A 16,201-nucleotide genomic window follows, 5' to 3' on the forward strand; every position below is an offset into this window, starting at 1 on the left:
ACAATTTGGAACCTAGCCAGCTAAGCACAGCCTCTCAATCACGTATAGTTACTCATCCTCTCCCCCTCCCCTTCCAATCTGGAACCGTACAAACCGCAGAGAATTAGGCGCCCAGGATATCGCAAGACCTGGTGGGCTGCATTCGGCATAGCGTAGAGCTAAGGGCTACCTCGCCACTTAGGTTGTTTCCTTTCACAGAAGTGTTGTTGTTGTTATGTGCGAAGTCGTGTCCGACCCATCGCGACCCCATGGACAATGATCCTCCAGGCCTTCCTGTCCTCTACCATTCCCCGGAGTCCATTTAAGTTTGCACCTACTGCTTCAGTGACTCCATCCATCCACCTCATTCTCTGTCGTCCCCTTCTTCTTTTGCCCTCGATCGCTCCCAGCATTAGGCTCTTCTCCAGGGAGTCCTTCCTTCTCATGAGGTGGCCAAAGTATTTGAGTTTCATCTTCAGGATCTGGCCTTCTAAAGAGCAGTCAGGGTTGATCTCCTCTAGGACTGATCGGTTTGTTCGCCTTGCAGTCCAAGGGACTCGCAAGAGTCTTCTCCAGCACCAGAGTTCAAAAGCCTCAATTCTTTGACGCTCGGCCTTCCTTATGGTCCAACTTTCGCAGCCATACATTGCAACTGGGAATACCATAGCCTTGACTAAACGCACTTTTGTTGGCAGGGTGATGTCTCTGCTTTTTAGGATGCTGTCTAGATTTGCCATAGCTTTCCTCCCCAGGAGCAAGCGTCTTTTAATTTCTTTGCTACAGTCCCCATCTGCAGTGATCTTGGAGCCCAGGAAAATAAAATCTGTCACTATCTCCATTTCTTCCCCATCTATTTGCCATGAATTGAGAGGGCCGGATGCCATGATCTTCGTTTTCTTGATGTTGAGTTTCAAGCCAACTTTTGCACTCTCCTCCTTCACCCGCATCAACAGGCTCTTTAGTTCCTCTTCACTTTCTGCCATTAGAGTGGTATCATCTGCATATCTGAGGTTGTTGATATTTCTACCTGCAATCTTGATCCCAATTTGTGACTCCTCTAATCCCGCATTTCTCATGATGTGCTCTGCATACAAGTTAAATAGGCAAGGCGACAGTATACAGCCTTGCCGAACTCCTTTCTCAATTTTGAACCAGTTAGTGATTCCATGTTCAGTTCTCACTGTTGCTTCTTGACCTGCATATAAATTTCTCAAGAGACAAATAAGATGCTCTGGTATTCCCATCTCTTTAAGAACTTGCCACAATTTGTTGTGCTCCACACAATCAAAGGCTTTAGCATAGTCAATGAAGCAGAAGTAGACATTCTTCTGGTACTCCCTAGCTTTCTCCATGATCCAGCGTATGTTGGCAATTTGATCTCTAGTTCCTCTGCCTCTTCGAAATCCTGCCTGTACTTCTGGAAGTTCTCGGTCCACATATTGCTGGAGCCTAGCTTGTAGGATTTTGAGCATAACTTTGCTAGCATGAGAAATTAGTGCAATGGTGCGGTAGTTTGAACATTCTTTGGCATTGCCCTTCTTTGGGATTGGAATGTAAACTGACCTTTTCCAATCCTGTGGCCATTGTTGAGTTTTCCAAATTTGCTGGCATATTGAGTGTAGCACTTTTACTGCATCGTCCTTTAAGATTTTGAATAGTTCAACTGGAATGCTGTCACCACCACTAGCTTTATTGTTGCTCAGAGTTCCTAAGGCCCATTTGACTTCACATTCCAGGATGTCTGGCTCCAGGTCAGTAACTACCCCATTGTGGTCATCAGGGATGTTAAGCTCACTCTTGTATAGTTCTTCTGTATAATTTTGCCACCTTTGTTTAATCTCTTCTGCTTCTGTGAGGTCCCAACCATTTTGGTCCCTTATTATACCCATCTTTGCATGAAACGTTCTCTTCATATCTCCAATTTTCTTGAAAAGATCTCTGGTCCTCCCCATTCTATTGTTTTCTTCTATTTGTTTGCACTGTTCATTTAAGAAGGCATTCTTATCTCTTCTAGCTTTTCTCTGGAATTCTGCATTCAATTGGGTGTATCTTTCTCTTTCTCCCTTGCCTTTCACTTCCCTTCTCTCCTTAGCTATTTGTAAAGCTTCCTCAGACAGCCATTTTGATTTCTTGCATTTCTTTTTCTTTGGGATGGTTTTAGTTGCTACCTCTTGTACAATGTTGCGAACCTCCATCCATAGTTCTTCAGGCACTCTGTCTATCAGATCTAATTCCATAAATCTATTTGTCACCTCTACTGTGTATTCGTTGGGGATATGATTTAGTTCAAACCTGAGTGGCCTAGTGCTTTTCCCTACTTTCTTCAATTTAAGCCTAAATTTTGCAACAAGAAGCTCATGATCTGAACCACAATCAGCTCCTGGTCTTGTTTTTATTGACTGGATAGAACTTTTCCATCTTTGGCTGCAGAGCACATAGTCAATCTGATTTCTGTGTTGACCGTCTGGTGATGTCCATGTGTAGAGTCGTCTCTTGGGTTGTTGGAAAAGAGTGTTTGCTATGACCATTGTATTCTCTTGACAAAATTCTACCAGCCTGTGCCCTGCTTCATTTTGTACTCCAAGGCCAAACTTGCCTGTTATCCCGGTTATCTTTTGGCTTCCTACTTTAGCATTCCAATCCCCCATGATGATAAGTACATCATTTTTTGGCGTTGCTTCTAGAAGGTGTTGTAGGGCTTCATAGAACTGATCAACTTCATCCTCTTCAGCAGCAGTGGTTGGGGCATAGACCTGGATCACTGTGATGTTGAATGGTTTGCCTTGGATTCGAACTGAGATCATTCTGTCATTTTGGAGATTGTATCCCAAGACTGCTTTTCCTACTCTCTTATTGATTATGAAGGCTACTCCATTTCTTCTGCGAGATTCTTGTCCACAGTAGTATACCTGATGGTCATCTGAATTAAATTCACCCATTCCTGTCCATTTTAGTTCACTGATTCCTAAAATGTCGATGTTCAGTCTTCTCATTTCTTGTTTGACCACGTCCAGCTTACCTTGATTCATGGATCTGACGTTCCAGGTTCCTATGGAATAAAAATCTTTACAGCATCGGACTGTCTTTTCGCCACCAGTTACTTCCACAACTGAGCGTCCTTTCGGCTTTGGCCCAGTCGCTTCATTCATTCTGGCGCTACTCGTACTAGCCGTCTGCTCATCCCCAGTAGCATATTGGACACCTTCCGACCTGAGGGGCTCATCTTCCAGCGTCATATCTTTATGCCTATTGGAACTGTCCATAGAGTTTTCATGGCAAAGATACTGGAGTGGTTTGCCATTTCCTTCTCCAGTGGATCACCTTTTGTCAGAGCTCTCAGCTATGACCTGTCCGTCTTGGGTGGCCCTGCACGGTATAGCTCATAGCTTCACTGAACTACGCAAGCCCCCTTGCCACAACAAGGCAGCGATCCTTGAAGGGGGCACAGAAGTGTACGACGTACTTAAAAATACCTGGGGTAAGGAACACAGTTTTTCACAGGAGTTTCCCTTGGGTTATCACAATTCAGCTGGAAGTCTGCCCATTTCTGAAGAATTAGTCCCCAGAAGCCTTTGCTTTGTGATTGAGAAAGACAATTGGGCAATCTGATGGTGAGGTAAGCAGGGAAAAGATTCATTCATTCATTCATTCATTCATTCATTCTTTGATCTCAGAGACTCGCGGCGGTTAACAATAAAATGATAAAACACAGAACCCTTAAAATCCCCCGCACATAAAAACACATTAAAGATATATGTTCATCTCTGCCTGAGTTAGCAGGTTGTGGTCTGTCCAGCATTCCACTATGGTATGTTGTGTTTTGTTTTTTCAAATACAGCTTACGTAGGAATAAAAACACCACTCTCCTTTTTCCATGATGCCCATGCAAACACAGTTGCTTGGTTCATCAGGCTTGGTCATAACCAAATAATCACATGATGTGACACGACTTATTCAAATTGAGCTATAAATGTAATGCAGTAACCCACTTCTCTGGGTTGTATACCAACAATAACCAACTCCAAACCTACTTATGTTCTCATAGAAATGTTGTCAACACTGCAGCACACTCTGCACCAGTTCCCATAAGACTGAGCTGGCTTCTTCACTGTTCACCCTCCCAGTTCAAGCCGACGGAAAAGAACGGAGTCTTTGAAAAGTCACCTCCAACACCTGCTGCCAGCTGTTAAAAATAAACTTTAGCCCACACCAGCAAAAGCCACGGAGAGATTCACTAGGATCACTAGAGGAATATTCCTTCTCTCGCTTCCATGTGCAAAACATATTCTCAGACTTCTAAAAACATTGCCAACTTCTAAGTGGGCAAGAAACCAGCCTGAAAAGGGTCAAAGAACTATTTTCCGTTTAGAAACATCCGAGAAGCTCATAAACGTCTCCCAAAGATTCCAGAAGAGTCCAGAAAATCTTATGCTACAATAAATCTCTTAGTCCTTATAATGCTGCTAAACTCCTCTTTTATCCCTCACCTCACCCCAAAAGGAGGATATTAGACATTAAACTCAAACTTTCTGGAGTGGTAGACTGTATTTTCTCCCTAGCAATAGTGGGAACATGCACAGTCCTTTCTTCTGCTTACTCCTTAGAAAATACACGTTGGATCTGCTCCACAAAAGACAACAAGAGCTGGAAAAAGTTGAATTCTGAGCCCACGGATGGCCCAACGGCTCACATGGCCCTTTCTCATCTGCCCAGGATAGTGCCAGTCTCCACTCTGGAGTCTAGAAGTAATTTTCCTCCAGGTCAGACTGGCCCTAGACATTTTTTTCTTTTCCACTAGGGTAGGGGGTGGGAGGGTATCTATGAATTTCCTGCATTGCTCAGTGGATTGGACTAAATGACTCTTCGGAGTCCCTTCCAGCCCTACCTGTTTGTTTGTCTATCATATTTATATACTGCCTTCCCTTGCGGCTCAGGGTAACGTGGGAGAACACATAGAACAAGGAGCGTAGGATTAAGTATAATTCAATTCAGCAACAATGTCGAATGAAGGCTCAAGGGGGTGGCAGGTGACAGTGGATGAGCGATTGGGATGTGAGTGTCCTACATAGTGCAGGGGGTTGGACTAGATGACCCAGGAGATCCCTTCCAACTCTATGATTCTGTGATTCTGTGAAACAACAGTAACAGGATGCTTCTTCTGCCATACCCTCAGGATTGTCAGAAGCAAGAGTTCTTTCTGTTTATGCTTAGAAGAACACTTGAGTGACATCTGGTAAAATGTAAATGGTACCCCAGTGGAGCCCGCTTGGCATTTTCCCAGCGTGCCAATTGTTTAACTTTGCTTCAGTTTCAGTCATGTTCCCGAGAGCGAAGTCCAGAAACTCCTGTCATACCATTTGACATGTTTGAAAAGAGTCATGTCGGTTTACAAGAGCCAAAGAACTCGATCAACAGCTTACTAACTATCGGCCTTGAGAAAATCCAGCAAACTGCGGAATCAAAGTACAAGTCAGAGATATCCCCTAATCCTGTGTTGAAGTTAATTTTAAATTTCTGGGGATTTCTTTTTAAAAATTCACGCGCTGAAATAATAACAGGTTAATAAGCAGATTCATGGCTTCGTGATTTCCTTGCCTCCTCGTGAACTGTGCTTGCCGTTGGCAGCTACATCTGCGACTGTCCCTTTCCAAGTTTTCAGCACCAATTGTTGCGCAGAGAATTCTTTCCATGCATACAAATGATGTCATACGTTATAAAACTTTTGCAGGCTTAACAATACGGCAGCTATAGAAGTGGGTCTTGGCCACCGCAGTGTGAATCTCTCATTTAGAATGGTAGCGCCAGAAATGTTTACTTTCCAAAAAGTTGACAAGTATGCAAGAAATGGAAAAAAGAGAGGGCTTTTTTTTTTTTAATCTACCCAAACTAAACAGTGTAATGAAGAAAATATCCCAACTCTGATAGCAAGACTTTATTATTCTTTTATGCTTTGATCGGAGTTCCTGGGTTCAGCGTCGGCAATGCTAACTTAAAATACGAACATGTTACCTTGGAGCTCTTTTTAATGACTGCGGCCTTTGGGTTTATCTGGTTGGACCGCTGTTAAGGTAGGTTAGAGGAGGAGGAGGAGGAGGAGGAAGAGGAGGAGGAGGAGAAGAAGAAGAAGAGTTGGTTCTTATATGCCGCTTATATGCCATTGAACTTAATGAGTGTGCGATCCAGCTCAATGGAGAGAGCAATTAAGCTAGGACTGGTCAGTGGGAAAAGGAAACCAAGCCGACAAAGAACAGGGTGGTTAGATACGATCAAAATGGACACTGGCCAGAGCATCATTCAATGAAAAGAAGTGGTGGAAGATTTTAAAAAAACATGGCGACAGTTGAGCCATAGGATCGCCAGAGGTTGGACACGGCTTTATGGCTAACATCATCATCAGGTGATTTGCAAAGGTAGCCACCCAGTTTGGATAATGAAATGCTCTGCAAATAGGTAGTCCCACCTGGGTGTGTTTTTGTCTTGCCGGTGTTCCTTTGGAATCAGGCCGAGGTTCGTGGGCCCTGTGAAGGAGGCCAGCTCAAAGCCATTAGCCAGGGCCAAGACCCCAGTTCTGTTGGCATTATCGCACTGAAAGTTTGGTTTAAAATGGTCGGGTGTGGACTAGGGAAAGAGTTGGCACTCCCGCAACAAGCAGACAAGGAGGACGGGCATGGAGAGAGAGAGAGACTTAAAACATCCGTTTGAGGCCAAGGATTTGTCTCGCATCTGGTCCAGCCAGTGCTTCTTCAGCGGGAGTGGCTTTTGGCTCCCGCTTTGCATCTCAGCTCCCAAGGCTGAAGAATGTCAGCTGCAACATGATTCCTGCTGGCTGTTGGTGGCCCTCTCCATCATTATTCATCAAGCTTATTTTCTAGACACCAACCTGATGTCTTAAAAGGAGCTTTGCTAGTAGAAAAGTCGACGTTTTGTTTTACTGGGACTGGTCCAAGGACTAAGGCGGTTATCGCAAACATGTAAATTGCTTATCGTTTCAAAGCTTTAATGTGCATCGGCATCGTAATGATGTATGTGCGGGCTGAACGTTCGCCACCGTGCTGAGATGTTAACTTTACAACCACAAAAGACACCAAGATCCTTCCAGGGCTTAACTAAGAAAGCGATGACATGCCGCAGAGCTTAGGATTCTTGCCTCTTCTTCCGGTTTGAGTGTGTGGCTCAGTAGCAAAGAGCCTGTGATGTGTACAGAAGGTCTGAAATTGAGTCCCTGGCATCTGTGGTTAAAAGGATCAGGTAGACAACCACCTGAGACCACAGGAAGGGCCAAACTGTGGCATGTCCAAATGTCCATGGACTACAATTACCATGACCCCCTGCATGCTTGCTTGCATGCTGGCAGGGCCTCCTGGTAATTGTAGTCTGTGGACATCTGGAGAGCCGCAGTTTAGCCAGCCCTGCCCTAGAGAACAGCTGCTAAATATGTAATTAGATTTAGTTTTAGGTTTTTTTTAGGTTTTTTAGAATTAGGTTTAGTTTTTTTAGAAACCAATCGTTTTTATGTGCAGATGTAGAATGAGAAGGGGTTCGAACAAGAACATTTTGAGTGTTTTAAAAAAGTAGCCACTGTGTTGCTTTCCCCCAAACTGGTAGTGCTTCAAATTCCGTGTACCTGACCTGTCCAGCTCCTCCCAGCCAAAATTTCAAAAAGTAGATTTTTCAAGACCACTCCCCGCCCCCCCCCCCCTTATTGAGCTTAAGTAGGGAAGGCTTAGACTGATATGACTGAGCTGATCCAGAGTGCTTAGATGGGGGTGAGGAATAAAAGTAAACTGTTAATTTTTCATCCAGGAAGGCATTTATTGTGAGTAAACAGGTCTGTGCTTTAAAATAACCAACTTCAAATGTGCATGTTTTTGACGACACCGAAAGAGACGCAGGCACGTGGGAAGCCATTGTGCGGAACACCTGCTTGGGAATAGAGCGGCGCTGAGTGAGGACGCCTGGCAAGAGCTACAGGTTCCGAGGGCAGAGCCCGTTCTCAGAGCTGAGGCACCCTGGCTGAAGGTCCCCAGCTCAGTCAAGCAAGACAGGACGCATCCGCCCCACTGCTTGGGGCATGGGGCTGCATTTCCTTCTCCTGGCCCCCAGTTGGGAACGTGATTTGGCTTCAGGTTAAGGGGAAATGGTGCTGAAGCCCTAGCCACTAAGGGAGAAAAAGGAAACGTGACAATGGAACGTAGGTCTCCCCACATACGCGCACACACACATGCATGTACAAGCCTTTACTCTTCTGCCTCTCCCAAAATTGCAGCTATTGGCCGTCCCAAAAAGTTGAAAATCGGAAAATACTTTGAACTGATATTTGGCCTAAGAATTAGAGCAGGGGTAGTCAAACTGCGGCCCTCCAGATGTCCATGGACTACAATTCCCAGGAGCCCCCTGCCAGCATTCGCTGGCAGGGGCTCCTGGGAATTGTAGTCCATGGACATCTGGAGGGCCGCAGTTTGACTACCCCTGAATTAGAGCATCATAGGCTTGTCTTCAACTGCAGAACGTCGGGCGGCGTGGCTCTCTCCGTTTTGCGTAATACCTAACCACGCTACCGTTTCACAAAGCATATTTTTAGATATCAGTGCGTTTTTATGTCGGTGGGAAATCCCCCCTCATGCCCGGCTTTGCCACGGGTTAACTCTGTGCGCCGTTCGGTCCTCTTGACAGGCTTGCCGTTAGATTGAAAACAGAAAAGGCCCTGACATGTTCCAGCTTTAGAAATCTGCAGCATGAATCATGAGAGAGTCCAGACCGGGGGATAATGATGATGTCACACTTTCTGCCCGTGTTCGTTTTAGCACAAGGTCGAAACAGGCCAATTGGCCCTGGGTGAGCGAGCAAAGACTCCGACGGCATGTCTTTCCAGCCGGCCAGATTAGACTAAGATATTTAAAATGTGGGAGTTCCTGTTGAAGTGAATGGGCGAGGGGGGTGTAATTGTGGGGGAGTTAGCTTTCTCTTCGACATGCAACTCTCCCGTCTCGTCACCCGTTCCAATTGTCAGGATGCTTTGCGTATGGTTGTCCCAAAAAAGGGAGGGGTTTGGGTTTCCTTTACTGTAGGGAGGAGGGCCCCACGTGGCCGTGTGATGTCTGGAATCAGCCTGCACAATTTGTGGCCCATCATGCTGAACTCCGGCCGCCAGCCATGCGTGGTGGCCAGTCTGACATTTGACATCCCACTGCTAGTTCAGCAGTGGAATAGGCTGCCTAAGGAGGTGGTGAGCTCCCCCTCACTGGCAGTCTTCCAGCAAAGGTTGGATACACACTTTTCTTGGATGCTTTAGGATGCTTTGGGCTGATCCTGCGTTGAGCAGGGGGTTGGACTAGATGGCCTGTATGGCCCCTTCCAACTCTATGATTCTGTGATTCTATGATTCTATGAACATTGAGCAGGGGGTTGGACTAGATGGCCTGTATGGACCCCTCCCAACTCTATGATTCTGTGATTCTATGATTTTATCCTGTTTTGGCATGCCCAGGCAGCCCACGAAAATAAGGGGCAATCCGGTGCAGGTTTATGAAGTCCCAGAGAGCCAGCTTGGTGCAGTGGTTTAAGAGTGGTGGGTTCTAATCTGGAGAGCTAGTTTGATTCCCTGCTCCTCCACATGCAGGCAGCTGTGGGTGGGCAGGTAGTTGTGAGTTCCTGCATTGTGCAGCGGGTTGGACTAGATGACCCTGGAGGTCCCTTCTGATTCTATGTGATTTTATGGGTGACCTTGGGCCAGTCACAGCCCTGATAGAGCTGTTCTCACAGAGCAATTCTGTTAGAAATCTCTCAGCCCCACCTACCTCAAAGGTTATCTGTTGTGGGGAGAGGAAGGGAAGGCGATTGGAAGCTGCTTTGAGACTCCTTTGGTGAAAAGTGAGGTATTAAGAAGAAGAAAAAGAAGAGTTGGTTCTTATATGCCGCTTTTCTCTACCCAAAGGAGTCTCAACGGCTTACACTCACCTTCCCTTTCCTCTCCCCACAACAGACACCCTGTGGGGTGGGCGAGGCTGAGACAGCCCAGATATTCCTGCTCGGGCAGAGCAGTTTTCTCAGTGCTGTGGCGAGCCCAAGGTCACCCAGCTGGCTGCATGTGGGGGAGCGCAGATTCAAACCCAGCTCGCCGGATTAGAAGTCAGCACTCCTAACCACAACACCAAGCTGGCTCTCAGAACCGAAATTAAACCAACTCTTCTTCTTCATTGATAAGTGTGCCTAGGGTTGCACTGTTGGTGATACTTTGCTGGGCTGCCATGCTTGACTGGCAGTGCTGCATACAGCTTGGTGAATCAAATCTGCTTAGTCATAGACTCATAGGGTTGGGAGGGACCTTAAAGCATCCAGGATAAGCATCTGTCCAGCCGCTGTTTGAAGACCGCCAGTGAGGGGGAGCTCCCCACCTCCTTAGGCAGCTGAACGACTCTGACTGAAAATGTCTTGCCTGATATCTAGCCGATACCTTTCTACACATAGTTTAAAGCCATGACTGCGGGTCTTCTCCTCTGCTGCCAACAGGAACCTTTCCCTGCCCTCCTCTAAGTTTCAAATCCTTAAAGAGAGGAATCATGTCCCCCCTCAACCTCTTCTTCTTAAAGGAAAGTGCATTTAGGATTCAGACCACCTGACTCCATGACAGCACTGAAAGCAAATGCCACAGATATTTAGGGACATTCATTGAATGTTATTTGGAATCCTATCTTAGTGCTCCAAGTGCAAAGGTGAAATATGCTCACAGATCAAGATAGGTCAATAGCATGGCCATGTCAATTGCTCTAAGGCAGGGGTAGTCAGACTGCGGCCCTCCAGATGTCCATGGACTACCATTCCCATGAGCCCCTGCCAGCTACTCTAGTGCCTAATATTTTTAGAAGGGTACCTGAGGGCTTGGGGGGAGTCGATTGCAGCCCTAAAGGTCTCTTCCTTTGCCCCCCCCCCACTATTTGATCACTACCCACCAGGTAGTTCTCCACCCCATGGGACTGAAGATGTGAGAGCATCCGTATTTCAGCCTCCCAGCAGAGAGATGAGAGGGGCAGCGCTTGAGACGGAGAAACACCAGGCTAGAAAAATCTTAAACTTAAAACTTCCCACTGAAGTGTCATTTCCTAATTTAAAAAAAAGGCATGGTGGCTGTCCTGTTATTCCAACACTTGTGCATATCTCATTGCCCCATATATATTGCTTCATAATGTCAGATTTGAGCGACAGAGCCACAGGTACGTCTCTATGGGGCAAGAGGAACAACGCTGGAGAAAATGCTGCTTTTGTTTGGGTACAAACCTCTGTTATTCCTGCAGTAGGTGTCACTGGGAAATCAGTTGCCCGTTTTGAGAGCCAGTTTGGTGTAGTGGTTAGGAGTGCGGACTTCTAATCTGCCATGCCAGGTTCGATTCTGCGCTCCCCCACATGCAGCCAGCTGGGTGGCCTTGGGCTCGCCACGGCACTGATAAAACTGTTCTGACCGAGCAGTGATATCAGGGCATTCTCAGCCTCACCCACCTTACAGGGTGTCTGTTGTGGGGAGAGGAATGGGAAGACTCCTTCTATTAGAGAAAAGTGGCATATAAGAACCAACTCTTCTTCTTCTTCTTCTGTATACTCACTGGGTACCCACAGCCTTGATTCTGTTATTTTTGCTTCTTTCTTTGTCTCTGTTTTTGCTTTAAGTGTCATTTTTGTAAAGTTCTCCATTAACTTAGGTCATCCTAGATATAGATAGGAACCTGCTTGTTTTTGTTCTGGTTTTTTGTTGGATAAGATTGAGGGAAGGAAGGGAGAATGCCAGCATCTGAACACAATAAAATGCAGTGTCATGCAGTGAATTTGCTGCAACGTGATTCTGAGATTTTCACCGGCCATCCAGAGCGGTGGTTGTCAAAAAAATGTCTAGCCGATCAGTCATTCCCTTGTCGCGATGTAGTAGCAACTTGAGCACGCAGGAGTTCCATTAAACGTCTCCCCCCCCCATGCAGAAAGTCTCTCCTCCCAACTTTTCAACGAGGGGGATGTCTTTGCATACACCTATTTTTGTTTACCTGTGTGGATCTGCCCCTGTCTATTTAAATGAAATGATTGCTTCTCTGGGAGATTGCTTCTCTGGGAGATTGCTTCTCTGCAGCACTTTGGGATACGAAACCTGGTTTCAAAACCCTTATTTTATAATGAACACGTTGAAATCTGGGGGCTCCAGTACAGCTTTTCCAGCATAAAAGTGAAATCCCGCCAGAGGAGTAAAGGGGAGACCTTGTTGTTACTCTTAACGTCGGGTATGGCAGAGAGGGGCCTCTCCCAATATTGGATCGGGTTCAGGAATCAATCAGAATTCAGGATTCCTTGTGTGTGTGTGTGTGCCTTTACGCATCTCTGTGTGTATGCGAACTATGCTGCAGATCTCAAAAGAGAAAACTTCGCCTTTATCTTACATACAGCTCAAGGCAGCAATCCAATATACTCCAGTAAGTCTTCGCTACATGAGTCTGTTCACAGACTGCAGCGAACAGGGTGAGTTTTCAGGCCCCAGCGCTTTCAGCCCATTTGATTAACTACAGTGCTCGTTTCAGAGCATTTCTTTGCATCCGGGTTTGTTGAGACAGGCTTTTAGCAGGACAGATCTGAAACATTTAAGCAATACTAAGTGGGGCAGACAATCAAGAAAAGCCCCTCTGTACCACCCTTGGACAGCGTGAGGTGCTATAAACCCATCTAGGAGAGCAAGAGAGCAACATTGACGATGCACGATACGACAACTGGGTTTCCCTAGGTATTGGAAAGGTTCCCAAGAAACAATTCTGCATGTCCAAGATGTACTTCTGCGTAAACCTGGTTACGATGGCTTCCTCTGTTGCCTAAGTCACCGTGTGCTGTCATGCAACCCACTTTTTAAATGTATTTCAAAGCAACAATGCCCCTTCTGACCTAAATGCCACCAGAACACGTGGCAGAATGAGTTCCTCTAGATATAACATTGTTAAAACACAGAATGTTTTTGAGCAAGACTGCCATAAAAAAGAGATGCCCAAAGACAATTTTGTGATTCTGCCACTTCACCAGATTTGTCATGTTGAGGATAACATCACAGATTGGGGAACTGGCATCGCAGGGTAAAGAACTGGGGAAGAGATCACGGTGCAATCCTGCCTCCTAAACCCGTTGATTTCCGGGGATGTAGCAGGGTTTAAATGCGACAGATTGCGAGAAGAATTTGGCATGGTGTTATTTTATCAGTCCCTCTCCCAGTCTGGGTTGTATGAGAGGGATGTTTCCATATGAATTTAGAGAGATTGACTTATACTTGCAGGTAGCTTCAATATTTCATCAGTACTCTGTGAGTGCCAAGCTCTGCGGTCAGGGGCTTTAATACTTAACAAACTTAATTCATTTGTTATAATAGGCCTCTGCTGCTAATAGCTCCCAGCTGCGGCTGATGCACCAAGGTGAGCCACCACACACTGGAAACAGATTATTTAAGACAACGGATTTCAAATTCAGTGCCAAAAGGCCTGCCGCGGGATTAAGAGGAAGGCCACTGTGGTCTGAAATAACCGGGGTGCTGTAGGCTACCTTGAAAACAATCGCAAAACGCATTCCGATAACAATAATAACAAACAATAACCCCAAAAAAACACATTCCCTCCCAATGGCAGGGAGACGACTTACTGTAATTGCTGTTCCTCTCCAGCACCCCTTTTATCTTGCCTCTCTTGTCGATCTTGATATACCACTGAGTTCGACAGAAAAGCCGCCTCACGCGGACATTCCCCCCTTCCATGTAGTCGTAACTTCGGGTGTGTCGCTCAGGGGTGGAACAGTTCATGTTGGTCGCCATTTGCTCTGGGGTCAGGTCATTGCAAGCGAACGATATGGCGCCCACCAGGAAGATGGCGTAAAAGTACGATCTGTAGAGCAAAGTTGGCAGGATCCATGACAATATCCATTTGTGCATTATAGTGCAGTGTTCTGGGTGCCCACGAGCAACATAATGAAAAAGAATCAGGCTTCAGGAGATGGTAGCTCCTTGGTCATTGACCCGTCCCTCTGCCTTCCTGGGGACTGTAGCAAACCAGCAGCTGCTCCTGCATCCAAAACGCCGGTCCGAACTTTGTCGTGAAGGTACCGGTCTCAACGAGAGTTTTGCCTTCGGTCTCCTGTCGGCCGGGATATCCTTTTAAAGAAGCAGGTTGCAAAAGCCTTGGCTGCCGTGACTTCCTTTGCTACTGAAATTCACCGCTCGCGCTGAAAGCAAAATATCTGCGAGGAAAGTGGCATGCATAAATTTCTACGGTCATTATATAAGCGAAGAGCCTTACCATTTATTCTGTCGATACAAAGCAGGGGGAAGAAAAGGCGAACACGCACGATAGGCACACGTATTTCCCCGATTTTGCATTTTTATGGTAAGTCTGAGGATGATTCAGCCGAATTCACTATTGCATCCTTGCTGCCTTTGATTGCTTCATCTATCTGACTTCTGCTAAAGAAATGTACCAGTGTCTCGAATGTGACACTCGGGACGACCCAAATAGACATTAAGACCCTCTGCCCGTATGTTTCCGATTCCTTTTTTTTAAAAAAGCCTACCAAGAGAGTCGCTCTCTGATATTACAAAACCACGAGGATGGGGGAAAAAAATGCCGTTTGCAGCTAAGAAATGTTTTAAGAGGGTTTAAAGAAGACAAATGACTTACTTGCTCCTCTTGATAACAGCTGGACACGCAAGCCTTCCATTTCTGTTGTCTGGCTTTTGCAACGTGAGACTCCACTGTAGCTACAAACTTTCCTCGCTCGGAAGAGACTGCAACAGAATCATAATTGTTTCCATAAATCAACACAGGCAGGAGGGTGGGTGCAAGCAAGTGTGTGTGCGCGCACACACTCATGTGTATCAGAGTGTTTGTGCTGTGTGGATTTGTATGGGTGTTGAGCCTATTCTCTTCCCGCCTCCCCCCCCCACCCCCCAGCTTTTAAAAAAGGAAAACCTTTGCTGACCTCACTTGGAAGCAATTAGGACTTAACCAGTCAGCTATCAGACGAACGTACGAACAGAAATAAAACGTCGTGCAGAATCCTGTGGTCATCAGAGGGAGCTCTGAACATGGTTCATGCCCCAAGTCTCAGACTTGACTGTGTATCCAGAGACATGGGTTTCTCTCTTGGTCTATAACGGAGATTCTGTTCTCGTCAGCTCCTTGTTTAGCAAAACACGGCCCCTTTCTGAAGCAAATATGCATATCTGATGTGTTTTCCCCAATGGTTTCCATTCGCCTTAAAGAACTGCAGGGAGTTGTGTTACTTCTTAGGGGGAATGGGATATTGGGTTTAGATTTTTCAACAGAAAGCTCCTGTAGTCATATCCAGTGTCATCCACCTGTTTACCTGTCAAGAGCTGGAACGCTAATCTGTGCTCGTAGCCTTCAGTAAATTCAGTCCACAACTTGGTGCAAGATTAGTGCTGGGACGGCAAGACCCTAAAATGAACACTGGTCCTAGATAGGTCTGGCACCCTGAGATTACGAGCCCAACCCACCTCACATTTTACCTGATTTTACTAAAGCTTGATTCTGCCCATTGGGGATGAAATGCCCATGTTACTTACCTCTTCATATTGATCCAGGAGTGGTTGAAGGATTTGCGGGGCCTGTAGCATCAATACTGGTTGAGGGGTTGTGCGGGGCCCTAGCAGAGTACAATTGTGGCAGGAGCATCCAGCCTGGGGGGCAGAGGGGTCCCCCACAGTGGAAAGTGGTGTCCATCTGAGTGTCCTTAAAGAGGGGAAATGGAGGAGGAGAGAGGCTGCAGCCCTGATCCACGGGGGGAAGGCACCACGCGGGGCCCCTGGAAGTGCAGGGCCTGGAGCATGTGCTACATGGATAAACTGGTTCTGAATGGTTTTCCTCCTTAACCAAAAGCTTCTGTCTGTCTGTCTGTCTGTCTGTCTGTCTGTCTGTCTGTCTGTCTGTCTGTCTGTCTGTCTGTCTGGTTGGTTGGTTGGTTCATTGGTTCGTTGGTTGGTTCGTTAGTTGGTTCGTTGGTTGGTTCGTTGGTTGGTTCGTTGGTTGGTTCGTTCTTACATTTATATACCACCCTCCCCTAAGGCTTAGTTAGGGCTCCTTAATTTCATGGTGGAAAAGGGGAAGGAACCAGAATTGAACAACCGTCCATCTTGCTAGAAATCACCTTGCAGAATCCACCCCATCTGGGACATAGCTGTATTGGGAAAGTGGATGGATGA

The 16,201-nt window shown here is 46.3% G+C and overlaps 2 protein-coding genes across 4 annotated transcripts in view; one reads left to right on the forward strand and one right to left on the reverse strand.

The window, feature by feature from the left end:
- Positions 1 to 15,116, reverse strand: part of FGF7 (fibroblast growth factor 7) — a 36,169-nt gene extending 21,053 nt beyond the window's left edge. Inside the window, exons 1-3 of the mRNA XM_077317248.1 lie at positions 14,959 to 15,116; positions 14,658 to 14,764; positions 13,630 to 14,220 (exon numbers count right to left, since the gene is read on the reverse strand). Coding sequence (XP_077173363.1) covers positions 13,630 to 13,915 — 286 coding nt within the window. The 5' untranslated portion in view covers positions 13,916 to 14,220; positions 14,658 to 14,764; positions 14,959 to 15,116. The remainder of the gene's footprint in view (positions 1 to 13,629; positions 14,221 to 14,657; positions 14,765 to 14,958) is intronic.
- FAM227B (family with sequence similarity 227 member B) overlaps positions 1 to 16,201 on the forward strand; it is a 78,515-nt gene that overhangs the window by 40,497 nt on the left and 21,817 nt on the right. The window lies entirely within an intron of this gene.

The sequence above is a fragment of the Paroedura picta genome, chromosome 18, assembly GCF_049243985.1.
Source record: "Paroedura picta isolate Pp20150507F chromosome 18, Ppicta_v3.0, whole genome shotgun sequence".
NCBI classification, from domain to species: domain Eukaryota; kingdom Metazoa; phylum Chordata; class Lepidosauria; order Squamata; family Gekkonidae; genus Paroedura; species Paroedura picta.